The sequence below is a fragment of the Indicator indicator genome, chromosome 29, assembly GCF_027791375.1.
Source record: "Indicator indicator isolate 239-I01 chromosome 29, UM_Iind_1.1, whole genome shotgun sequence".
Classification (NCBI taxonomy): Eukaryota; Metazoa; Chordata; class Aves; order Piciformes; family Indicatoridae; genus Indicator; species Indicator indicator.
The window spans coordinates 12,696,879-12,715,600 of record NC_072038.1 but is presented as its reverse complement, the minus strand read 5'-3'; the positions used below and the strand labels follow the sequence as shown (position 1 = coordinate 12,715,600).

Sequence of the window (18,722 nt, the reverse complement as noted above, 5' to 3'; positions counted from 1 at the left end):
GGCCTCCCGCCTGTTTGGGGCTTCGTCGCTCGCCGTACCCCCTCTAGGCCAAACCATTCGGAAACGGGGGTACTCAGAGCTACTGCAGAGGCTAGGGGATAAAAACGGCCCCAACAAGTCTCTTTTTGCCTTTTGATGGTTAAAGAAACGCATCAAACAACAGCTGAGCCGTCGCCGAGGGGCGTTTGTTGTGAGGAGGGGAGGGAAGACCCTCCGGGTACGTCGTGGAGCGTCCCAGCCGTGGGTAGTGTCACGTGGAGCGCGGGCTGGGGGAAAAGGACGGCAAAGAAAGGCGTCACGTGACAGCGTCCTGAGGCCGGGACGGCAGCCGGATCACGTGAGCGGGGCGGTCGCGTGGCCAGTGCGCACGTGTTCCTGTTCCAGTTCCGCTTCCGGCGGGCGGGAGCGGCTGGGGAGTGATGCAGGCTGCGGCGGGCGGTCCGCCGCAGAAAAAGAAGAAAATGAGGAAAACGAAGGATACCAAGAAAATGAAAAAAGCAGCGAAACAGTTGCAGCTGCGCGCGGAGGCGGCGGCAGCCGAGCGGGCGGCAGCTAAGCAGGCGGCGGAGGAGGCGGCTCGGGAGGCGGCTCGCCGCGCCAGGCACTTGAGGGTTCTTGGCCGCAGGTCGGGTGCCGAGAAGGAGCTGGAGGAGCTAGTGTTTGGTGACAGCCTCAACATGGAGGAGGACGAGCTGCTGCGTCGCCTGGCAGGCCCCACGCGGGTAGGCTTCGGGGCCCGGCGGGCAGCTGCTGCCTCACAGTTTGTGCTGAGGCCCGGCCCCGCCATCGGGAGTGCGGGGAGGCGGTGATTTCTGCGGCCCTGGCCACGGGCTGGCTTCGACTTTTTTCCCCAGCCTGTTCCACGCCACCGTATCTATTATCTTGAAGTACCAGCCTGTGGTTGGGCTGAAACGGTCTGTCTGATTGCTTTCAGCTTAATGCTACAGGGAGGAGTAATCTGCAGAAAGACTCCAGTGATTCAGAGATAGAAAATGAAGCAAAAGGTAAAATTTCGTCCAGAAAGCCAGCCTGGGTGGATGAAGATGATGAGGCTGAGGAAAAGTAAGCCCATGTTTGCAGGAAGGAGTTTGGTGTCACACTTGGGAGTGACTCTGAATGGCTTCAGTTGGAGTCATCTTCATGTTCTGTGTGCTTTTTTTTCTAGTGTTGATATGACCCATAAGTATAGGAAAGGCTTCATGAAAAGTGATACTGAGAAGATACTTACTAAGAAAAAATTGAAAAGAAGACTTGAAGAACAGTGAGTTTCATGAATGTTTTTGTGCCATTCAGTGTCCCTTCCCCCTTTACCCAGTGCACTCATGTGGGCTGTCTAAAGCTAGTGCTTCCTGCAGTATTTGTGGATTCAAAACAATGCTAAGAACAGTACATTCATTGCTGTGCAAGGAGAATGGTGCAGCCCACTGACATAGTGTGGCCTGTAGGAATGAGCTAGGGTGTGAGTGCAGCCATGCAGCAAAGCAGAGCCCCAGCTGGGTTTGGGTTGCTTTGGTCTCAGCATGCAGCCTTCCAAAGAGCAGCCCTGGGGTGTAAGTTTTGCTGTAGTCAGTAAGTCAGCACAATATAGAAAGCGTTTGCAGAGGGTTAAGGTGTAGGTGGGCTTGAAGAATGGTGATTGTAAAGAGTCTCAGAAGTATTGGGCTGGAAAAGACCTCTAATGGGGAGAAGGAAATCAGATTCTCTAAGGAGCTGTTTTTCCCTTTTCCCCCTCACTCCTCTTGGTAGGTTTCAACGAGCTATGGGAGGAGTTCCTGCCTGGGCTGATTTAGACAACAGGAAGAAATCTAAAAAGACTACAAGCAATAGTAAGTAAATCCCTGACTGTTCTGGTGAGTGCCTCTGTGTTCTCTGTTCAGTTCCCTCCCTTCCTGCCCCTTCTTCAATGGGCTGTCTCTCATTAGGTGACACTGATGAAGATGATGATCTGCTCTGCAGGACTGGCAATTTCATAGCAAGCTCAGAGTCCCTACCAAGAGGTATTCTGAAGGTAAAGGCAAGCCTGTGTCCAGCTCTGTTTGACTGGTGTCCACCCTTCTGTGTGGCTGTTTGGGCTGTAAAATAGTGAATGGGTGAATTTCTTCGTTTCTGTAACTGGGAACTCCAAGGAGTAATCAGCTGGACAAATTGGGTAGTTCACATCCTAAAAGTGTGAAACAACAAACCTGAGATGGATTGTTTGACATAAGAATCACTTTCTGTACTCCAGAGTAGCACCCTGTGGTAGAATTTTAGTTCTGCCAGGGAATGATGGAGTTCTACAACTCTGAGGCTGCTGAAGTGCCTTAAGAAGCGACAGCCTTAAATGGGCGTTTCTGGTAGGTCAGAATACAGCTGGTTGTACTCAGAATGGTAACTCTGGAACCACAGAGGTGCTGCCTGGTTTTACACAGAGTGGTAACTCTAGAACCACAGAGGTGCTGTGTGGTTTTACACAGAGTGGTAACTCTGGAGCCACAGGGGGGCTGCCTGGTTTTACACAGAGTGGTAACTCTGGAGCCACAGGGGGGCTGCCTGGTTTTACACAGAGTGGTAACTCTGGAGCCACAGGGGGGCTGCCTGGTTTTACACAGAGTGGTAACTCTGGAGCCACAGGGGGGCTGCTTGGTTTCTCTTACCTCTGTACTGCTGTGGGGGAAGCAACTTCCAGAGTCACCTGGGTGTACGTCCTGCTTATGGCAGCTGCCTGAAGGTTCAGCATGGGCTTTGGGATCCTGGTCTTGTAAAGAGCAATGAAATCCTGGTGAGCAGGAGGATCCAAGCTGCTGTGTGTCTGTTGCAGCTGAAGACCTGCCTGCCTGCCAACCAGGAGCGCTTCGCTAGTGGCAAGCTGGCCACGGTGCAGTTCCATCCCTCTGCCCAGGTAGTCATGACTGCTGGGCATGATCGCTCTGTGTCCCTCTTCCAGGTAAGCAGCCTTAGTCTCTGCTGTGGGGATGGCCACTGACAGCTAAGTGTGTGATTTGTGAGCACACCTGAGAGCCTGCAGTGACTTTCCTTGCCAGGGATCACAATGGGATTTCCTTGGCAGCTTGTTGGAAGACATTTTCCTCTGTGGCTCCCTGCCAGCCACTTGCAGAATGCAGGCAAACTGAGCTGTGTCAGAAGGCTTTCTTGAAGATGTTTTAAATATTTGAGTTTCAGATTTGCAGGGGGAGAGGACTAAGGAGATATGACTGAAGTCAAAGTCTGTAGCACAGGGAGCCGTCCACCTGCATTCACAACTCACGTTGCTGTGAAATCAGCTTGGAGGTGGAGAGACTGCTGCAGCAGGAAGCTGCTAAGTTGGGGGTGCTTCTGCCCTGCTCCTCTGAGGATAAAAGATCATAACAGCTTGGGAGCTGCAGGAAAGAGCAGTGCAAAGCAAACGTCTCTGTTTAGAAAGGCATAACAGAAGTGATTGCATGAAGCAAGCATGGGCAAGCAGGGAAGAGTAAGAATTATGGAGCATATCCGGGGGGTAGGGTGGAGGAGCCAAGAGCCAGAAGGAAGAAAACACTTCAGACTGGTGTGCCTCTTAGCATTTATGTCTCCAGAGCAAGAAGTAACACAAACTTGAACCTAGGAAGTTGCATCTAAGCATGAGGAGGGGCTTCTTTTCTTTGAGGGTGGTGGAGCACTGGAAGCAGGCTGTTCATACAGGTGGTGGAGTCTCCATCTCTGGAGTTACTAAAAACCTGCCTGAATGCTGTCTTATGCAACCTGTTCTGAGTGAACCTGCTCTGGCAGGGGGGTTGGACTCGATCTGCAGAGGGCCCTTCCAACGCCTTCCTACCCTTCTGTGGTTCTGGGTGCTGCTGCTTGCTGTGGATTTTCTCTGTTTGTGGTGTGTTTCTTGATGTGATGACCTGTGGTTTTTTGAAGGTGGATGGTATAAGGAATCCAAAAATCCAGAGCATTTATTTGGAGAGCTTTCCAGTCTACAAGGCTTGTTTCAGTGTTGATGGAGAGCAAGTTATAGCCAGTGGTACTCACCACAGGATGTTCTTCGTGTATGATATGATGAGTGGAAGCATCATTCCCATACAGAAAGTGAGAGGTAGGCTTTGCAGTGCTCAAGTGCCTGGGCATGCTTGAAGCTGTGCCAGATGCAGATGGCAGCTGAATGTGCTTTGAATGGACGTGACCTGGGCTGTTGGAGTTTGTTTTTAACTTGTCTTCAGGGATCTTCACTTGAATAGCTTTGGTTTGTCTGGGATGTTAATGGCCACACCAGGCTGGGTTGTAGCTTTGCTGTGGGAGGGTATTTCAGAAATGAGAAGCTGAGGTGGGGTCAGGACATGCCCTGAATGTTGAGGGAAAAGGGCAAATGATGCCAGTGTGAAGCTCTGAATCTCCTTTCCAGGTGTGGATGAAAGATTCCTCAGAAGCTTTGAGCTCTCTCCAGATGGATCATTCATGCTTGTAACAGGAACTTCGGGGTACCTTCACCTGCTGTCAATGAAGGTAGCTTCAGTTGCTTGGTGCCTTTCCCTTTGGTTCTTCTTGCCCTTCTTTCATCAGCAAAGCAAGCTGCCTCTCAGCTGAAGCAGGGTTGTGCATGCTGTGACAGCCCTCACAGAGGAGCTGCTGAATTTGCTAAGTTGTTCCTTTGGGGGGGTTGAGAATTTTTTCCTACCTGTGCAGTTCCCTCTGGAGCTGGGGGAGCTCACCCAGGGTCTGGTGAGGTCTTCGCAGCTGTCGCTGCCAAGAGCCACAGGTCCTAGCTGTGTCCCAGCCTGTTGCATGAATGCTGCTGGCAGCAGGAGAGGTCTCAGCATGGAAGCAGGCACCTGGGGGAGGGGGAACTGCAGGCCTGCTTTTTTTGGGCATGGTGCTGGTGCACCCTGCAAGTGAATCATGCCATCCCCTGAGTCATGCTGCAGGCAGAATTATTTCAGTTACCTTTGAAAATGCCATCTGCTGGGGCTGGCCTTGCTTTAAACCTCTGCTAGGGAAAATGCCTCCTAAAAAGAAAGTCCAGTTCCATTACACCATGAAAACCCCTCAGGGAAGGAGCAAAAGAGCTGAGGTGGTGCAGTGACAAACTGCCCCTGCACTCCTGAGCACTGCTCTGTAGGCACTGGAAATGCTGAGGCTGTTCTTTGAATGGCAGTAGCTAACTTGAGATTTCTGTGGGACGGGAGGATGGAAACAACCTTCCTGCAGAGCTGTGGTAGAATCATTGTCACTATTGTTGTTCATCCTGTAGACAAAAGAGCTGGTCAGCACCATGAAGATCAATGGGAGGTGCACTGCATCTGCTTTCACTCCAGACAGCCGGCAGATATACAGCTACTCAAGTAAGTGTTCTCTGGCAGCACTCAGCCCAAGCCCAGTTACATCACTCAGACTTTTCTGAGTCACTCATTGTTTCACAGAGATAATTAAAAGACTTTATGCCATTGGCAGCCCTAAAAATCCAACTAAGTGATTGAGGAATGGAGAGAATGATTGCAGTATGCCCTTGGTTGTAAAAATGCCCTAGCCCTGACAGCTGTATAGCAGCCAACAGCTGGCATGATAAAAGTTAGCAAGACAGGCAGACCATGTGCTCTGTTAATGTTGTTTCTGTCATCCCCTTGATTCTGCAACCAGAGGAAGGTGAAGTTTTCATCTGGGATGTGAGAAGCAGAAAGTGTCTGCACAAGTTTGAAGATGAAGGCTGCTTGGAAGGGAAGTGCATTGCTGTTTCAAGAAATAACCAATATGTGGCTTGTGGGTGAGAGGCTGCTTCCCGTCTCCTCTGGAGCTCCTGTTGGGGACTGGTGAGGGGGAAGGGACATGCAGGAGCTTGGTTTCAGTAAGGTGAGGTGATGAATGTTGCCTGTTTCTGATGGTAGCTCAGTTTGTTCTGTAGGTGTCTTAAGACACTGACACTGAGCACCAGCCTCACTCCTCCTGTGGTGCTGTTGCTAGCCATGGGGTTTGCAGTTAATTGTGAGCTCACACTGACTGAAACCACTTCTGTGTCACAAACACTGTACCAGGCTCATGGCTCTTGTCTGGTTCTCTTTTGTACACTTGATTGTGGCTCCTGCAACAGGCCATCCGAGTTGTGGCTCTGTGTGAGATGTGAACTGTGTCTGTGTGTTACAAGAAGCCCTCTCCACTAAATGCTGTCACAAACACCAAAGCAAAATCAGGCCCAAACAAGATGTCCTTATAAACCCCCATAATATATCAAGGTACCATTACAAAACCCCAGAAACAATTGGCAATGACCTTTTTAGTTGCATGGTGGCTGCAGAGCAGTGCTGTGAGTTCCTGCATGGTGTCATCTCTGTTATTTCTTTTTTCAGCTCAGCTTCTGGAGTTGTAAATCTGTACACTACTGATACCTGCCTCAAGGCAAGCCATCCTAAACCAGTGAAAGCCATCATGAACCTGGTGACCTCTGCCACCTGTGTGACCTTCAATCCCACTACGGAAATCCTGGCAGTGGCTTCCTGTGAAGCAGATGAAGCTGTCAAGTTGGTATGTCCAGAGTCTTCAGGGCCAGTGGCTTTGTGTCTTGGTCAGAGATGTTCCTGGGGACATGCCAGAGCTGATCATGAGCAGATCTGTGCTCTGCAAGCTTGGCTGGAGCAGGCAGCTCAGGAGGTGCCCAGGTGCTGTACAGCTCTAAGGAAGTGGAGGTTTCCCTTCAGGGCAGTTTTGTGACATTAGCACCTGAGGGGCTGGGTCAGCTCTGTTTGCCCCTGTGGTAGTGCCCTGATTTCAGTGCTGTAGAGGTGACCTTTAGGAATGAGCTGAACACTGAACCTCCCATTTGTGCTTCAGCTGCAGTGTTGTTGCCAGCACTAAGCAGCTGCTTCTCCATAGGTGCACATTCCTTCCTACACTGTGTTCCCCAACTTCCCTGTCTTCAGAAGAAAACAGATTTATCTTGCTCAGTCTATGGACTTCTCTCCCAGAAGTGGCTTTTTCTCTGTAGGAAACAACAAAGGCAAAGCTTTGCTCTTCAGGTAAGCACTGAGTCAGGTTCACTAAGCCTAGGGAACACATCTGGATGCTGTAGGAGGGGGCAGATAACTGGCACATGGTAAAGCTTGGCTTTGTGGTTGGGGGGTTGGACCAGATGGCCTCCAGAAGAGGTCCCTTCCAGCTTCAGCCAGTCTGGTTGGTGCTGAAGTTTGAAGGCTGCAGGTGCTGGATAGTGCTTGTGGTTTGTTGGGAGCACCTGGGAAAGTATTGTCTTAGCAGCTTCACAATTAGACTAAAATCCTAATTTTTAATGTGGGACTTGGGTTCAGGGGGTGATGCCTGACTAGCATAAGCTCCACTTGAGCCTCCTGTGAGAAGGAAGGTGGTGTTTTTCTGCTGCTCTGGTCAGAGGTAAGGAGTGGTGACAGAGCAGGAGTCTCTCTGTGGTTTTTAACTAACTTTGTGAGGTTTTAGTGACTACACAGTCTGGCAGAGAGAACTTACGAAGAGCCTCCCAAGCAAAGCTGTTGCCATGTGCACAAATGTGGTTGATTCATGCATGGTTTGAGCTGGGTCTGCCTTTTGTGGTGCTCCCTCTCTTTTGGTACACCTGGGTTCAGCTTAGGGAGAACAAAATAACACTGCACAAAGTTGTTGCTGCTTTGTGGTGTTCCCTTGGCAGGCTCCTGAGGAGTTTTAAATCTGTCTCAACTGTTCTGTTTTTTCCTTCAGGCTGAAACATTATTCAGATTTTTAAAAGAAGATACAGGAGGAGGTGGAGCAGGAACTGAGGTAAAAGTAGCACCAGAACTTGTGGCAGTGTTGCCTTGAGCCTTATTTTCATTTTGCTGCCTCTACCCCTTCAGAGATGGCAACAAGAAGCTCTTGATGCTCTGATGTGAAACTGCTGTGGCTGGGTCACTCATCTGCTAGGCTCCACATGGAGGGCAAGAGTCAGGCTTGGCCTCTCTGCTAATTCTCTCACCTGCAGCTGGCAGTTAACTGACCCCCTTGGTCCTGCTGGCTGTATCTGAACCCAGCTCAGGCAGTGCTGTTGACAAGAGCTGCAGGCCTGAGCCTGTTGTGAAGCCATGGAAGGGAGCCCACACCAGCCTGCATGGCTTCGCTTTTAGACTGGTCAAGGACTGAAGTTTGAAGTGTGGCCTGTTCACAGCGAAGGTTTTATTGTATCCTTCAACCTCTTTGGAGACTGGAGAGACCCAGAGCCTTGGCAGCTAATAGGTGGAAGCTGAACTTATTCAGGCTGGCAGTGAGTCTGACCTGCATGAAACTGTGGTGGAGAGGACTGACAAGATCCTCTGTGCTGCTCTTTCCCCAGGTGCTGTAACCTGCACATCCAAGGTTGCTGACCAAATCCAACAAGTCTTTTTTATGTGGAAGTCCAGAAAGACTCCTCCAACATTGGTGGTTTTTAATAAATGTCCCTGACAGGTTTTCAGGCAAGTTTTCAGCTGTTTGTGATGGGTTGTGGAAGCAACTGGCTGAGGAGATTGTAATGGTTGGTGTCTGCTGATGTCTTTGAGAGATGCTTAAATGCCTTCAGTTACTCCAAGCATGTGAGGCACTGCAGTGCCCAAAGCCTGGTTTGGTGCAAGCTGCAGCCTCTGCCCCATGCATTCAGCTTGAACTTTTCCAGCAGGCAGGTTCATTTGGAGCTGAGTTGGAAACAGCATTTGTTTGGCTGGAGGAACAAATTAACCTGAAATCATCTTGCTGCAGGTGCTGTAGTGCAGTCCAGCACTGGAGCTGAAAGATTGATTAAACCAAGAGTGAGGAACAGCACCCTCAGGAGTGCCTGCTGCCTCCTGCTGCCACAACAACTCTCTGTAATCTGCTTTTAATTAAGGAAGGCCCCAATCTTATCTTTCTGTGAGAGCAAAGCATCCTGAGTGTCACTTCATGCCTGGTTCCTAAGTCAGTGTGAGATTCTGGTACCATTAGGGTCACCTAGCAAGGGTGCATCTGGGGTTGGTTCCTCTCCTGATGTACCTCTGCTCACTTTGCTGCTGCAGTGGCCACCTCTTTCTTTTTAAATGTGAGCAAGAAGTTCCCTAGGTCTCTGCTCAGTGCTGACATGATAAATAACCCTGCTTTGAGGATAAACTAACATGGTCTGTCCACTCTGCAGAAGGGAGCTCCTGGACAATAAGAGCTAGAGCCAAGTGCTCCAGTGAGCAGTATGAAGTTGTTAAGCCTTGCATCATGGTGGCATTACAGAGCAGGAGCTCTGAGCATGAGAAAAAAGCTAATTCTGGAGCACTGCTAAAAATGGACCAGCCTGTGGTTAAATGCCTGACATTTATCCCTGATGTAATGGGTTCTAAATGGCTTTGCTGAGGATTCAGTGTGAGGTGAGGGCTTGATTCCAGGAGAGGAAAAAGCAGACCCTGCTCAGGAGGTGTTGGACCTTCTGCAATGGGGTTGCCAAATTAAATGCTCAGCACCTTCATCAAGGTGCTGGCTATAGCATTCCTCTGTTCCAAGCAAATCCTTGTGGAAACGGGACCGGGATGGACCGAGTGGAGACAGCCCGGGCTGGCTTCTGGACACTGGGCTGTGCCGCCACTGAAGGGCAGCACGGGGCCGGGTTCCGGCCGCGGGGCTGTGCCGCCACTAGAGGGCAGTGTGGGGCCGGGTTCCGGCCGCGGGGCTGTTCCGCCACTAGAGGGCAGCACGGGGCCGCTGCTGGGCGCCGGCTCGCAGCACTTCGTGCTGCTGGGCAGGGGCTGCGGCTCTGCCCTTTCTGACCATCTCTGTGTTAGATTGGTGACGTCACCACTAAGGCATCGCATCATTTTGACCCAAACGCTTCTAAAAAGCCTGGGTTCAATGTGTTCATTTTACTGAAGTTCCTTGAAGCAGCTGGGAAGTGTTTCAGCAGCCCTGGGTCTGTGTGGCTGAGGCTGTGCTCCCTGCACAGGGTGTGCAGATAACCCCAAATCCGGCCACGGAGCAAGGACTGCGCAGATCCGGGAGCAGGACTGGAGAATTAAGGGCTGAGTCGGCACAAGCACAGTGGGGTTGGTGCTCAGCCTTACCCATCCTGGTGGCTTGTGGTTGTGAGAGGTGTGGGTTGGATGGGGTATGGAGCAGGTGTCATAGGACCTGGTGAGCAGCTGGAGACTCAGTGCAGGTGCTCTGGGAGAGATGAAACCTTTCTCTCTGCATTCCATGGTGCATGTGGCACATGTTGAGCTCTACACTGGGTTCTGGGGACCACAGCAGGGCAAGAGGTTTTGTATTAAATATCTTCGTTGTTGTCACTAGAAAACTTCTTGCCCCATCCAGTATCAACAGGGGAAGCCTTTTGCTTTGAGAAACAGAGCTGGAGGTGCTTGTTGCATTTCTTGCTGTGAGACTTGGTGTACTGAACAGGTCCTAGAGGTTGGATGATGGAAGCACTGCTCCCAAGGTGTCCAGGGATGTGTCTGTGCAGGGGGATGAATCAAGAGCACATGGCAGTGTACTCTCATTCTGAGAACTCAGCTCTGTCAGCCTGCCACATGCTAAGAGCACAGAAGTTAAGAGCTCCTGACCTATTTAAAAGCTCTTTGTGCTTAATTCCTTTTTTTTTTTTTTTTTTTTTTTTACATTGCTTATTTTCTGGCATTGCCAGGCTGATGTTCTTTTAATGAATTATTTCTCTGCCTTCCCTCTCCTTGGCAAAATAAAATTTATTGATGTAGTCCATGAAATATTTATCATGGCAGCCTTTCCCCTCCAGGCTGTGATCTTGTCTGATTTTGCAAGCTGAAGAGAATTAGTCTAGTTAGTGCTTAGAAAGGGAAGCTCCAAGGGAAGGAAGCCCTGGCTGGATGTTAGAGGAACACTGGTTATTTAGGAGATTATTGGCTCTGCTGCCAGCCCTGCCTTGGATCAGCTGCTTGTGGTGCAGGTGGTTTAGCAAACTTCTAAAGGACTGGAGGTTTTTTTTCTCTTGTGTCTTGCTCAACATCCAGGAATGCTGCTCTCAGAATTGCTTGGAAAGCTACAGTTCTGGAGGTCCCTGCCATGTGGAACTGTTTCAGTTGCTACCTGATTTTTTTTTCCCAGATGGTCAGACAACAAACTGGATCCTCCTCTCTGGCTGGAGTGCTGAACCCAGCCCCTGGATGAAGCAGTCACAGCACACCTTGACAAGAGGCTGGGTTCTCAACTAAAGATCCTTCCCCAAGTATCTGAAGGCCTCTGGTGATCCTCTAACATCTCTTTTTGGCCATAATTTATAGGATCTAGGGGAGGATACAGAGCTCTTCTGGAGGGTACCTGAAATAGGTCTGTAGAGGATAACCTCAGTCAGTGCTGTCCAGTTCCTGTACCAGGCTGGCAACCACCAGATCCTCCTGCTCTGGATGCTGCTGCATTTGTGCTGCATTTCCTTTCACATGGCAAGCAGCAGCAGCAGCTTCTGTCTTCACCTCAGGGCAGTTAAAGCACTGGAACCCAGCTTCATTCGAGTGCCTTTAATGCTTCTGTCATGTGCTGATTACCCCACGAGGGAGAAAATCTGAGTGCCCTAGAAGAGTTTCCAAACAGAATAACAAACAGGTGGGTGTTGGAGCTCTGGAGAGGAGCTGAATCTGAAGCTGGCTTTGCTGCTTTAGCTGCACAGAGCAAACCCAAACCCAGCATTTCCAGGAGTCTGCATCACAGTAGGCTGTCTGTGCTTGTGCATTGCCAAGAACAGCTGATGGTGAGGCTCGGGATAAGTTAATGAACAGATCCAGGCTCTGGTGCCCTGCTTCCCAGCTCTGGAAGGTGTGACTCACTTTCAGCTCCAGGACAGGTTGGTGCTGAAGGACTCTGAGAAGAGCCAGCCCTGCCCCAGCCTGAGGTTTCATCCAGGCAGGTACCAGCTGGCTCTCAGGAGCTCCTGGGTGGGTCCTTGTGGGTCAAGTCTCAGACTGCAGACTCTGATTTGAGAGATGCTGAACGCCTGAGCTCTGGCTGGAGCCCTTAGCACAAATGAGGCTTACCTGTGGTTCCAGAACCTGGGGCTCAGCCCTCTTCTCTTGCACTGCCTGAGGGGAGCTGAAGGCTCCAGAGCTTCTCCCTGCAGTCAGTGCCCTGCAGCCTTTGCCAGCCAAACAGGGATTCAGCCAGGCCTGGCAAAGTGGAACAAACCTTGGGAGTGCCCAGGCTGTATCCTGTTCCCACAGCACAGGAGGAGCAGGTACCCATTTCTGCATTTCAGTTTTGTCCTTACGGCTCTGTTTGTCACCTCACTAGAGCTGCTGGCCGCTGAGGCCTCCTAGGAGCCAGAGAGCTTCAGAATTGGGCTTGGAGCTGGGGCCATGCCAGGCTGCCCTTGCCAGCACCACAGACTGCCAAGAGTGTGTGGTAACTGGTGTGTGGTGGTGTCACTGCCCAGGGCAGGGAAGCTGCCTCAGGCCAGGGAGGTGCTGGGCAGCAGCATCTCTTTGTGTCAGTGCTGGACAGGCGGGGGCTGCTCCCTGAGTGTGCCCAGGCCAGGAAAGCTCAGAGTCTCTGCTTCCCCTCAGACACCACCAGCAGGTCTCTGAGCAGGACTCAGCAATTCATAGCAGTCCAGGGAATTCCTTAGTTTGTCAATCTTCCACAGGCTCATTGTGTCCTGTGAAGGTGCCCTGGGGCTGGTTTGGGGTCTCCATCCTCTTCCTCCCCATGGCCTTCAGCTGGCCTTCCTTGCTGGTGCTCTCCAGGCTCTCTGGCATGGTTGATGAGAGGCTGATCACAGAGTTGGTCTAAACCAGTTTGCTCTTCTTCAGGGCTTCTTTCCCAAGCTAGCAGTTACAGTCTGTTACTGCTCACACAGTTCCCGATTCTCAGTCACACAGCAGACACATCCTGTGAGGATTACAGGCTCCTAAATGGTCCTCAGCACAGTATCAGATTAGTGGCCAGGGTGGTGGTAGGTCCATGGTCGGGCTTGACCTTAGAGCCTTCTCCAGCCCAGTTGTGTGGTTCTGTGGCATGTGAGTGCTTTCAGAGAGACAAACCCTCTTTGCTGTCACACAAAGAACCCTCACAGTGCTTTGATTGCTCTGGGGAGCAGCAGCTCTGTGTTTAAAACCCCACCTGAGGCAGAGGATGTTCTGAGCTCAACACTGAGCCCCCAAGCACAGAGCAGGAGGGCAGCAGTTCTTTAGGCTTCTCCTGCTTCATAACCAGGAGGAAACAACTTCCCCAGCTCAGCCTGTTGCAGATGGCTAATGGAGCAGGGACTGCACACAAAAGATTGAACCCCACAGACTTCCATCCTCTGCCTTCAGCTTCCTCATCCCAAAGGATCCTCTTCTCACTGCTGAGGAGACTCCAGGTTCCCTCCTTCTTTTCCAGCACCCAGCTGGAGAGCCACAGCTGATACAAAGCTCACAGGGGAGAAACACAAAGCTTCAGCCTGACAATTTTTCCCATCTCCTGTGTAAGTGATGAGAAGATCCAGCCCTGTTGGCACCCCAAGCTGCTCTGTATTCATCTTCCTTATGATGCTGGCAGCTCTCATGCCCAGCCAAACCCACCCAATTAGCACATCTCCTTCCTCCAGCACAAACACTCCATGGCTTTCAGATCAGACTTAGTTCCTCTGCAGACAAGAGGCAGCAGAACACGAGGTGTGGATGTGGCTCATTGTGAAGAAGGACCTTGGGTTGTTAAATAAATAGATTAATAAATAAATACACAAAGCTTTGCAGTATGTTAGAGGAAAGTGAAGAGCAGCTGTGTCAGGGAAGGCAACCAGCAACAGCTGGGATCAAAAAAGCCACTCACAATTCCACACCAGATCTGTCTGCAGCTGTGCCTCAGAAATACAGAGGCAATGCTGCCAGGGAGGGGCCACCACAGGTCCCAGCACCCACTCAGCCCCAGCTCTGCAGCAGCAGCTGGTTCAATCTTTAGAGCTTTCTTTGAAGTGCCCTAAAGCAAAGAATTGCTCACAGCAGTCAGAAGTCAGATCCGCTGGTCAAGAAAATGAGGTTGAGGGGCTGTGAGCACCACACTCCCCCCAGCATCCCTGCAGAGCAAGCTCTTTCCTCCAACCTGGAGCTTTGCCTCAGCCCACCCCTAGTTCTTCAGAGCAAAGCCTTTCTCAGTCCCCTGAAAGGGCAAGCAGCCACCCCTTCCTGCCAGCCACCTCCAGAGCTCCTCTCCCTTCCCAGGGATCAGGCTGCTCTCCTTCTCCCTTAAGCTTAAGGGCTTCAGTGTCATTTAAGGTCTTCTGAGGAAAAAAGCACCAAATTTCCTGTTAGTTTGGTTTGAAAGGGAAAGCAGAAACTAAACAAACATCTTTGCAGTGAGCTGCAGCTACTCTGTGGGTGGATTTTACTGCTGCTGCTGGAGCACGTCCTGTCAGAGGAGTTACTGCAGCTGGCTGTGTGTGTGACCAGGTTGTTTCTGCAGGCCTTTGACACCACACAAGAGAAAAGCTGTGATGCTGAAAGCCAACTGCTTCTTATTATGAGGCACCAGAAACAACAAAGCCTTCCTGAAATGACCCAGAATGACTTTTTTTTTTCCTGATCACAGCATCCATAACCCCCCTGATAACGTTCTCTTTGATCAGCTTTTTGACCTCTCTAAGTCAGATCACTTTTGATACAGCATCCCAAGCATTAACCAGCTCTTATTTACAGGTCTTATTTCAAAGCACAAAGCACCAAATGCATTTCTATCTCTCTTTAAAGGGCTTGCACAAGACATTACAAACCCAGGCTTGTGTTTATGTCATTCCAAACTCAGAGGCAGCTGTGGAGATTTTCAGGAGGAGTTTTGCTTTGCTAAACGCTGAGAGAGCGAACCACAAGCAAAGAGCTCCTGCTAATGAAGGCTGCTGCCGTTTCTGAGCAGAGGGCTGCTGGCTGAAAAGCAGCCCCAGAGCACCCTGCAGACCCTGGTGGTGCTGCCATGGATGCTGCTGTTTGGTTGTTTTACTGCCCTGTGTTTGCTCTGGGCCTGCAGCCACTGCTGCTCTCCCCAGCCTGCTGCCCTTTGCAAAGGCTCCATACTTATCAGCCTGTTACACCCCAGTGCTTTCAAAGCCCTAACTTTTGTTCCTGTTGTATTTCCCATTTTATAATCTTTAAAAGGAAAAGGAAAGAAAGCCTACAGAGGCCCATAAAATGTTATTGAATAGGTGGATGGCTTCTTTCGAGCAGCCACTACCTCTCTTCTGTGGCACTTTTCTGCTCTCCCTAAGAGGATGGCAGAGCACACGTGCCAGTGGCTTCCCTTTACCATACCAACCCCATGTGTGTCTCTGACCCCCTGAGGACAGCAGAGTATCAAAACTGTTAGCCAGGGCTCCTCTGTGTCAGGGTTGAGACACAAGCTGTAGGAAGTCTCCATCTCAACAATAAACGTCAACCAAGACACAAAGGAAGAACTCATGGTGCCACAGCAGGGCCAGATTTAGAGTGGGACTCACTTCCCCAGCAGACAATAGGAGCTGAGCAGTGCTGGGCTGATGCCACACACAAGCACCAGCAAGCCTTTGGCGTTCTGGCCACCTGAACACCAGAATAAGGAGCAGGGGAGCACAGGAGCAGCCATACCACAGGCAGCCCTTTTTTGGTAAAGACAAAGACTGGCAGTGTTTGAGAAAGGAAAGCTGGAGCCCAGGGGCAGGAAGAGCTACTCAAGGAGGCCAGAACATGCCCTGCTGCCACCTGCCAGCCACAGGCAGGTCCCTTCAGAAGAGCTCCATGGTTTCAGCCCTAGCTGTGCAGCACCAATATCCACAGGCAGACCTTTGCTCTGTTGGTGATCAGTTCAAAGTCAAACACTTCCAGACGAGGCAGGTGAAGTTATTTCACAAGCTGAGTTCCCTACCCAGTGACTGAGGACATGCATGTTCTGTGTGTTTGGAGCCTTCCTCTCACCACATTGCCTTTAAGAAGGAGGAAGGATGACTGCAAGGGGCTAAAGCAGGTTTGCTTTGCTGGTGCTCCTGGGAATGGGTATCGTGCATGATTGAGCAGAGCTTTGCTCAATTCTCAAAGCAATTTGCTAGAATGGAGAACAGAACGTTGGGCAGCCCAGGTTGTTCAGTCCTGGATGATTACTTCTTATTCCAAAACAATTACAATAAAGGGAGAATGGGTTATGTTCCTGGGAAAATATGACTCTTGCCAAAGAGCAGCAGCAAAACTCACTGGTACACAATCAGAGCCACAGAACCCACTGAAGTAAAGCAGAGTCCCCAGCATGCCAAGGAACACCTCACTAAAACCCTGAGTTCTTCATTTTTAGTATTTCTAAGAGAGTGATCTGAAGCAGGATGTGTCCTGTGGGACAGGCAATGTGCTTTCCCCACTCTGCATTATTAGCTCTGGCTCCACACAGGTTAGAAGCTGCTGGTGCAACACTGAGCCCTGCCTGGGCACTGCCTCTGGCAGAACAAAGCCAACAAACAGCCACTGCTGTTGGCTGCTCTTGTTCCATGGGTGCAGGACTGCTGCCCAGCAAAAGAAATGCAATGCAATCATTTACCAGCCAGAGAGAATGCAAAGAGAAGTCTAAGCTCTTTGGAGCTGCACTCATCCAATCAAACAGCAGAGTCTGAATCTTCTGAATCTTTTGGCTTGCTTGCCAAAGTCTCCCAAGCCAGAACACTCTGTGTGCATGGTGGAGTCACGGGGCTGATGGGAGTCTCAGGGGCTCGATACAACTCCTGAAGCCTGCAGAGTCTCCCCAGCACTCCTCCGGAGAAACCAAATCCCCATGGAGCACTTGGAACAGCACAGGGAAAGGTAGGCTTCAGTCTGTGGTGCTTGTGGATTGGTAGGGACCAAGAACTAAAGTCCCTGTTTATGGTCTCTCAGTGGATCCCACGGACACATTGCAGCACTCTCAGGGATTTGCTGACCCCAGGTACCTTCAGTGGCAGCAACCAGCAGTGCTGATTTTCTTCTGCCTATCAACCAGAAACTGCCTTTGAGAACTGAGAACATTTGGCATCCACACCTTGTCCCCTGAGCCAGTTTGGGCTTCCCTGCCCTTGGCCAGTACTAAACCCACACTTGGCAAGCCAGGTGAAGTTTCAGAGCAGAACTTAGAGAAGCCTCCCAGCTCCCCAGTGGTTCTCTGTCTGCAATAGACACATCCACATATAAATCAGGAGCTGCTAAAGAGCTGCCAGTTGAACAAAACTCCAACAGCTGCTCCCCTGCCCGTCCGAGCAGCACGCCCAGTGCCAGGCGATGCCAGCCAGGTACAAACCCAATTACTTGCACATGAAGCTGACATCATTTGGCCTCCTGTGCTGGAGCTGTTCACCAGCTGTCTTACCTCTGTCATGTATCACTTGATTCTTTCTGAACCTGCTCACTCGAAGTTCTCTGGAGATTGTTACAGTTTTTAACCCTCTTCCATACACTTCAAATTCAGAGTCTTACTCATGGCTGAATAGCAGAGTAGAACAATTTGCCAGCTCGGGATGCAAACCCAAGCTGGAGACGGTGGATTTGCCTTTGCACAAACGAGGCCTGACAAACCTTTCTGGGGTTTACAGCTTTCTTTTGCTGTGCCTGCCTGCAGCAAAGGGACTCTGGTCTGTGGCTGGACTCTGAGATGCTGTCTTCACACACAGTGAAAAATATGCAAGGGAAATGAATTCAGGCCTTGGGTGTGAGAAGCTGAAAATGGATTTGTGAGTCTGTGCAAGCAAATAAGAGGATCCCCAAGTAGAACAGAAGGCAGAACAGAAGAGGAAAGGAAGAAATCCAGTGACACAACTGCCCCTGCAGCTCCCTCCTTCCCCCAGCTGCATCGAGTGGTCATGCTGAGGTCTCCCATCCATTCCTCCAAGACCCCTCACTCCAGCTCTCCCCCATCTGTGTCACAATGACAGAATTAAACTTTTCCTGAACGCTGGAAGAATGCGGGGGAGGACAGCCCCAGCACAGGTATCCATGCCTGGGACTGCATTTGGACTTTTATTTTGTAACCCCCCTCTAAGCTTTGTGCCACCACTTTAAGTGCTGCAGGGACACTGCAGTGAGGTGTTCAGGGGCAGAGACTCTTCAGCCTATTTCCCCCTTTCCAGCAGTAGCACAGGAGGTTATTACAGCTCCACCTCTCCCAGCTCCAGTCCCAGGTTACAATTAACATCCTGAGCTGCAGGAGCTTTTCAAAAGCTATCAGTTTTACCCAGGGTGCAGCAAGCTACTCTTTGCCTTTATCCCACTTGGGCTAGTTATATCCAAAAGAAATAAGTGAGGTGGGAAAGCAAAGATGCAAGGGGGGGAAAAAGCAATTTATCACCATAAGAAGGATTTAGTCCTGCAAATGAGTTTTCTCCAGCAGTTACCAGAAGCAGCAATGGCAGAGCTACAGCCTTTGGTAGAGCTGCCACAGCCAGGGAGGCCAGGGGCCTGCAGCCCAGAGCAGCCAGGACAATCCTAGCTGAGCACAGCGGTGGGGATGGGGTGGCAAAGGACAGCCCCACACAGCCACAGCAGCTCTTTCACTTCTGCATGTTCCCACACCCACCAGAAAAGCAGCTCCCTGCTCTGAGGTTGCCATGCTCACAGGATGGATTGCTGTGGGGCTGAGGATCACTGCCTGTGGCAGTAAGGAACTGGATGTGGGCTTGGCATATGTGCTCTCGGCTTTGCTGGCTTGGGCATACTCACCTGGAGCAATCCCCTGATGCTTCCTGGCATCTCAGTGGGCTGAGGGAGTTCTCTTGCCATATATGTTAACAGAATCAGGTTGGAAAAGCTCTCTCTCTTTTCCTCATCTCCAACCTAACCCTCCCCTGCCACAATTTCAGGCCATTTCTCCACTCGCTATGTGAC

General features: G+C 50.8%; 1 protein-coding gene across 1 annotated transcript; it reads left to right on the top strand.

Moving 5' to 3' along the window:
* Positions 1-419: 419 nt before the first annotated feature.
* Positions 420-8,364, top strand: UTP18 (UTP18 small subunit processome component). The gene is made up of 14 exons (XM_054393774.1): positions 420-722; positions 935-1,062; positions 1,166-1,261; positions 1,747-1,826; positions 1,923-2,008; positions 2,801-2,926; positions 3,883-4,057; positions 4,364-4,464; positions 5,210-5,300; positions 5,596-5,719; positions 6,300-6,474; positions 6,823-6,965; positions 7,657-7,716; positions 8,264-8,364. Exons 1-13 carry the CDS (start codon positions 420-422, stop codon positions 7,679-7,681), a joined length of 1,653 nt encoding a protein of 550 aa, XP_054249749.1. The 3' UTR covers positions 7,682-7,716; positions 8,264-8,364.
* Positions 8,365-18,722: the final 10,358 nt, after the last annotated feature.